The sequence below is a fragment of the Condylura cristata genome, unplaced genomic scaffold (genome assembly GCF_000260355.1).
Source record: "Condylura cristata isolate star-nosed mole 26May11 unplaced genomic scaffold, ConCri1.0 scaffold00041, whole genome shotgun sequence".
Classification (NCBI taxonomy): Eukaryota; Metazoa; Chordata; class Mammalia; order Eulipotyphla; family Talpidae; genus Condylura; species Condylura cristata.
The window spans coordinates 6136955-6143467 of record NW_004567142.1 but is presented as its reverse complement, the minus strand read 5'-3'; the positions used below and the strand labels follow the sequence as shown (position 1 = coordinate 6143467).

The window sequence follows — 6513 nt, the reverse complement described above, 5'->3', positions numbered from 1 at the left end:
CCAAGGTAGTTCTGTGCAAGCAACAGCAATACTCATTTCATTTCCCCCCAACGTACCCAGCACAGAAATTGCTGTACGTAATACTGTATAGTGGTTCCCAGGCTTTTCCTAAACGCTAAGATCTGAAATGTAAACAGGTGATAAAATATGTGGCATCTACATTATTTCTTGTTAAAGAGTTTAACATTATCTGCCAGTTGAAATTCTACTTTCACTCTAAGGTAAAAGAACTTTGTCACAGAGGTGAGTCCAGCCGTTCACATCTCGGCCAGTGATAGGCCGGGGCTAACAAAGGCTCACAAGTGCAGTATCTCAGAGTGCGAGCCGAGCGCTCCGTCACTGTGACGGAACTCTAGCTGCTTCCATAACCTGTCACCTGACTTCACAGGAACGGCAGGCGGTTTTAAATTTAGTGGCACGTCTCAGGTTTATGAACAATCGCACATGATGGCCTGAAGTTTGAGATAAAATACTAACATGAAATAACAGCAAAGTTGCAGGATACAAGATTAATGTACAAAAACAGCCTTTCTACATGAACAAATGCAACTGAAAATTAAAAACAGCACCATGGACGTTAGGACCATGCCCCCACACACACCCATCAAGTTCCTTCACCGGTACCATTACAGGATGCGTGAAGGCCTGTGAAAACCTAACAGCGTTATAAGACCCTGAGTCTTGGGCTGAAAATGTATAAACAGTCTCATCAAGAAGTCTAAAACAATTAGAATAATTTACAAACTAATGAAATGAGCCTTTACAGATACCCCAGCTCCTCAGGCACCATCAGCTAATGAATGTTCAACTGTTGTGGCTATTAATTCCCCTGCAGAGTATAATGTTTGACTAGATTTATCTTCAAGAAGCACACGAAGTTCGCTGACACACAATTCAGGGTACAGCACAGACCACACTGTGCATGTACAGGTCTCCCCTTCAGGGAGTCTGTGCTGGACCCCAAGGCCAGGCCATTGCTTGAAGTCTGCTACATTCAAGACTTTTATGAGGTCTCTTTGCTGTGTGAACCTTCTCACGTCCGCAAGGCCGTGCACACGGACAGTTTTGAAACACAGTTCACGAGTGTCTCTTCCCTCCATGCACAGTCTGGTGGCGGCTGAGGCCAGAGTACTGCTTGAAGGCCTTGCCACACACGTTGCATGTATATGGCTTCTCTCCTGTGTGAGTTTTCTTATGCTGAGTAAGGTTTGAACTTCCGGAGAAGGCCTTCCCACACACGTGACATTTGTAAGGCTTCTCCCCAGTGTGGATCTGCTCGTGACCCCACAGGTGTGACCGTGTGGTGAAGTCCTTCCCACATTCTTTACACTTGTAAGGCTTCTCTCCAGTGTGGATTCTCTTATGCTGAGCGAGGCTGGAACGCTCGAAGAAGGCCTTGCCACACGCCTGACACTGGTAAGGTTTCTCCCCGGTGTGGGTCCGCGCGTGGCCCCACAGGTGTGACCGTATCGTGAAGTCCTGGCCGCACACGTTACACTTGTACGGTTTCTCCCCCGTGTGGATCCTCTGATGCCTCGTGAGGTTTGAGAGCCAGTTAAAGGCTTTACCACACTCGCCACCCGTGTGTGGCCTCTGCTCGGAGTGAATCCTCTGGTGATGAGCTAAGATCGAGCACTAGCTGAAAGCCTTCCCACAATCATCACACCTGTAAGGTTTTTCTCTGGTGAGTGTTCTGTGGTGTCCTGCGAGCCACAAGGGAGGAACGAAGACTTCCCCGTGCTTACAGCCCAGGGTAGGCGGGCCCCCAGGAGGAACCCCCTGACAGGGTGAACCCGAGCAGCCACTCTTGCCAGGCTTCTTCTCACTGTGGTTACATCCACCAGCTCCCTCTTTAGCCTGTGAGGCCTGCAGCTCAGCCAGGAGTGAACTCAAGCTTAGCCCCAGGCCGCAGTCCAAACTGTTCACGTACTCACTTCCTGAAGAGCCCACGTTATCTCCCCGTTCCTTGTTCCTTACGTCACACTCGTCATGCTTGTAACATGGCACTAGACTTGCGACACGGGTGTGCAGCTCCATGAGGAAACGGCCCCAGGACCCGCAACGCTGCCGTTCTCCCCCACCACCGAGGCCTCTGGGCCGGGCAGCGGCATCATCGTTTTCTTCACATGCCCGCCAACTCTCAGATGCCTGCTTATCTGGCTGCACCGCCCTTAAATCACAACCATGGAAATCACGACTCCCGTGTGTTTCCACTATCAACGTCTGGAGTGACTCCTTTAGTGACAGCCCTCTGATCACACATCTAGCAGTGATATCTGTAAGAGAGAAACGTCACAGCTGTCTCAGCTAGAGACCATTGCTGGCTCTGTTATATTGAAAAATGCAACGTTACAGAAAAAGCCTAACCCGTAACCACGCTCCTCAAGCAAGGTCTGCAGAGCTCAGACACACAGAGGAAATCAGGCCCCTGGGCAACGGGGAGAGACCACAAGTCCTCCCTGTTATCTCCAGGAAGGCTCCTTTCAAATGCCAGGAGAGCGGCGGTTCCCACAGCCCTGAAAATAGGGGAACTTTCCCACAGGAACCCCGACTCGCTGGAGACATATGGGTGTCTCACAGTTGAAGAAAAGTGAAAGCTAATCACTGAATTTTTGTTCTAAAAAAGCATGAAAACATTAAGACTATGAGAAGATTTGTTTCTCAGAGGGTGATTTTCACCAAGTGATCAACAGATTCGATGTGAAAACTGTCAAAATTCCAAGGCCCTTTCTGGGAGAAATGGAGAACACGGCCAGTTACTGTGGGTTATCTGCAGCGGGCCCTGGCGTCGGCCCAGTGCCGGAGAGGCTGTGGCATAGGCAGGAGGGACACAGAAGGTGGCGGGCGGTGTCTCGGCCCTGGGGACAGAGAAGATGTAGGGACCCTGCCTCGGGTGAGGGCCGCTGGAGAGAAGGAACGTGGGGGGGGCAGCCAGGGGCGGCCCCGCATGAATTCCTCACCTCACAGTTGAATTTGTGCTCCGTGAATGCTGCCCTACGTGATTTCATCCCACCAAGTATTTTAAAAGGCGCTCACAATTCCGGCACATTAAGATTCCAGGGGTATGTCTTTCTGCATTACATAAAACACACAACACAGCCAGCTCCTCCCACGGGACCGTCTGTCGCTGGTCGACATCATCCTGGACGCAGCAGACTCCGCTGAGGGGCGCCCTGTGCGCGTGCCAGTTACCCTGAGTCAGCAAGGGTGGGCCAGGGGTGGGTGTGGCACAGAAGCGGCCTGCTAGTGAGCTCACTTCCTCTCTGCCATCGGTGAACATACTGCCTCCCAAGAGTGCAAAGCCAGCTGCCGAGAACGTCAGAAGAGGCTCACTCTGTGGAAGGAATCTGCTGGTTGACGGTGACTAGCCTCTCTGGCACATCAGTGACAGGAAGCCCCGTGAGGGCTGACCAGGGCTGTGGCCTCAGCATGTCTGCAGAAGGGGTGAGGAGGCCTCTGGCCAGCTTTCCCCGAACAGTGATGACATTTGGCATCAGAAGACTCACAGCCCCAACCTCCATAAAATACATTCCCACCTCGTTAGCGGGCCTCCCTGTAGAGCACAACCCACCAGGCTGCTCCCGGATCTCAGCGCCTCACCCTGAGGAGCTCAGCAACTTTGCCAGACCACACCAACCACCCCACCGACTGTCATGGGGGCGTGATCCCCAGTCAGCCTGTCGGCCTGGGCGCTGACTTGCCCTCGGCCTCCTGACACATGCACTCCCCTGGTGTTGTGTTTTCGTTCTCAGGCGAGGGCTCTGCCTGCTCAGCCCGGAAGGAGAATCCCACTTCCGTGTGAAAGGCGGGTGACGGGCTTTCCCATAAGCCCAGCCCAGCCCAGCCCTCTGTTGAGCTGAAAGCAGACATTACACAGCCTAAAGTAGCATCTCCCAAACGCTTGCTGACTGTCTTCTGCCAAATGCTGAAATATTTTAAGTATAAAGATCGCCAAACCTCTCGAAAGAACTACTGAATCAACAGCACGGGAGGCCGTCCAGGCAGTTGGGTATTTTAGTCTTGCTAGTTTCCTTCTACTCAAGTTCTAAAGCTGCACTCACCTGAAGAAAGAGGAGACTTGAAATCCACATACCAAAGTACGAAGCTTTCATCTCTGAGTCCTTAAGGCTCCAATTTAGCCACGCAAGGCAGCCCTGACAGACTCACAAGCGAAAACGCAGCTACTGGGGGCGGGGGCTGGAGGGAAGCTCGCCTCACCCAGGAAGAACAGGCTCCTGCAGGCCTCCAGCATCACCTCCCGGTACAGGGCCCGCTGCGCAGGCCCCAGGCACGCCCATTCGTCCTCGGAGAACTCGACAGCCACGTCCTCGAACGTCAAGAGCTCCTAAAATGAAAACACGTCTCTCCAAGCAGCCTCCAGGCCGGCTTGTCTTCACCGACTGAGACGAGGAGGCCGGTGTGAGGGGGAAACAGAAAGGCGAGCTCTCGATCTGCAGCAGGTGACTGCAGCAAATGCTACACCCCTGACCTCTCACTGACACGGCCCCGAGGAGGGGACCCACCAAACCCTGCGGGTGTTACGATCCGGTGAAGGATAAAGCAAGAGACAAGTGAACACCACTGGGCAAGTGCTCATCCAGACGCACCTCTGGACTTGATGTTCTGCATACTGGGGGGGCACCGATGTTTTGGGGGGGCATGCGCAGCATTTATGGGGGGGACAAAGTCACGGGCACCTCTGGGCAAGATGAGAGCTGAACTGAAGGGAAGATGACAGGAATAGCTAAAAGCCGGAGCAGGTCACCAGAGTGGGCATCACAGACGCTTTCCAAGTGTGGACTTGGCCTACAGGACAGAAGGCCCCATTCCCACTTGACAGAGGACTGGCTGCCTCCAGACACTGGAGGAAACTCACTTCAGGTCACAGGGCCTGTCGGTGCAGGGCCAGCACCTGACTCAGGCGACCACAGGGCTTCCTCACAGAGCCCGCATCACCCACAGCTGAGTCAGAGACACGGTTTCCTCACCGAGAAAACCTGTGACAAACACAAGGCTGAAAGGGTGGCGCTGGGTAGAAGGCCTGTGGGAGGCACGCGCAGATGTTATGTGTGACTGAGCCATTGCGCATTCCCACGTGTGGCAGGGGGGTGGGGGTGGCTGTGGGATGTGTCAGCCTGTGACTTTCCAGGCAAAGGCGGCTCGTGGAGAGGCCAGAAGCACCAATTGAGAAGACAAGTAAGTGTACCTGGGAAAGAAGCATTCCTCACTCCTTGTGCCTGCCTCCGTCCCCTGCTCGGGTTCCTGTCAGCAGAATGAGTCTTGAGGCGTCGGAGAACACACAGTGGGGGCGAGTCACGGCCCCACCTGTGGCGCATGCGGAGCAGGCCCGAGTCCGAGGAGCAGCTGAGGGGCAGTCAGCGCCCACTGGCTGAGGCCTGGTCACCGGATGCCGCTAGAGCTATTTCGCAAGTTAGGGACCATTTACAGGAACATAAATTCAATGCACTTTCCTGAGCTTTTGTTATGAGTGCACTGGGGTACATAAAATGAGTAAAAGAAAAATGAGATGTAAAAGTTAGGGGAAAATAAAGCCATTTAAAAGGAAACAGTGAAAATCCACTTTAAAAGGCAGCACGTGCTGAGTTGTCAGCAACTGCCGCTCATTTCACCTCCCTCAGGTCGGCCCCCCACTCCCCGAGGAGAAGCACGTGCCCATAACCCTGAGATGTGTCTCCCTCCTCTGGCCAGAGCGGCTGCAGGCCAGGATGCGAGGCCTGGGCGCCACGCCAGGAGGTCCGGAAGGCCAGCCTCTGCACAGGCGCTGTGCACTCTCTCCCCGCAGAGCTGCCCGGCTGCTGCTCACAAGCTGCTTCTAGTCAGGGGACAGGGCGACTCTGCTCCCAGTCGCGCCCGCTCACCCCTCTTGTGGGTCTAGGTCCCCGCTCCTAGTTCGCCACCGGTTCTGCTCCAACTCACTCTGCTGCGCTTCCTCCCCACTCTCCCCATCTCCTGGGATTTCCTCCCCCGCCCCAAGTGTCCCCAAGTGTCCGGTCTGCTCAGCTGGTCACACTCGGCCTCTCCGGTGACACCCGCGGCTCAGTGGCGCCCCCAGCTGGCTAAGCTCGTGCAGCGCTGTCCCCCGCTTTCAGTCCTGCAGAAAAAACCTCCCTCCGTCCTGCTCCACAGAAGTGCTCTGCCCAGCGCCCCAGCTGCAGCAGCGCAAGGGCCGCTCTCCCTGTGTGCTGCTCCTTCGTCGCTGGGATTCCTCCCTTGCCTCAGTTTCTCCATTTCCTTTTCTCTCTGGCTGCTGTCCCGCGGCAGTGTCCCCCCGCCTCTACCCACGTCCTTGCCGGACTCCTGGCCCTCTCTCCCTGTCACTCTTTCTGCCTCAGTTTCCCTTTCTGCCTCTCTCTCTCCAGCCCCTCGTCCTGCAGCTTCCACAGGCCCCTCACGCCGTGTGGGGCCCTGAGGGGCTCAGCGACTCCCCAGTTCAGTCCTCAATCCCGCCGCCCTGAAAAGCGTGCCGTCCAGGAGCGGGGTTCTCGGGCAGCC

At 55.0% G+C, this 6513-nt stretch overlaps 1 protein-coding gene across 1 annotated transcript; it reads right to left on the bottom strand.

Annotated features, from left to right (window-relative positions):
- Positions 1–420: 420 nt before the first annotated feature.
- Positions 421–5595, bottom strand: LOC101623000 (zinc finger protein 677-like). The gene is given in 3 exon segments (XM_012733598.1): positions 421–2276; positions 4219–4345; positions 5207–5595. Coding segments are annotated over 3 exon segments (1341 nt in total). The 5' UTR covers positions 5222–5595; the 3' UTR covers positions 421–1077.
- Between the last annotated feature and the right edge of the window lie 918 nt (positions 5596–6513).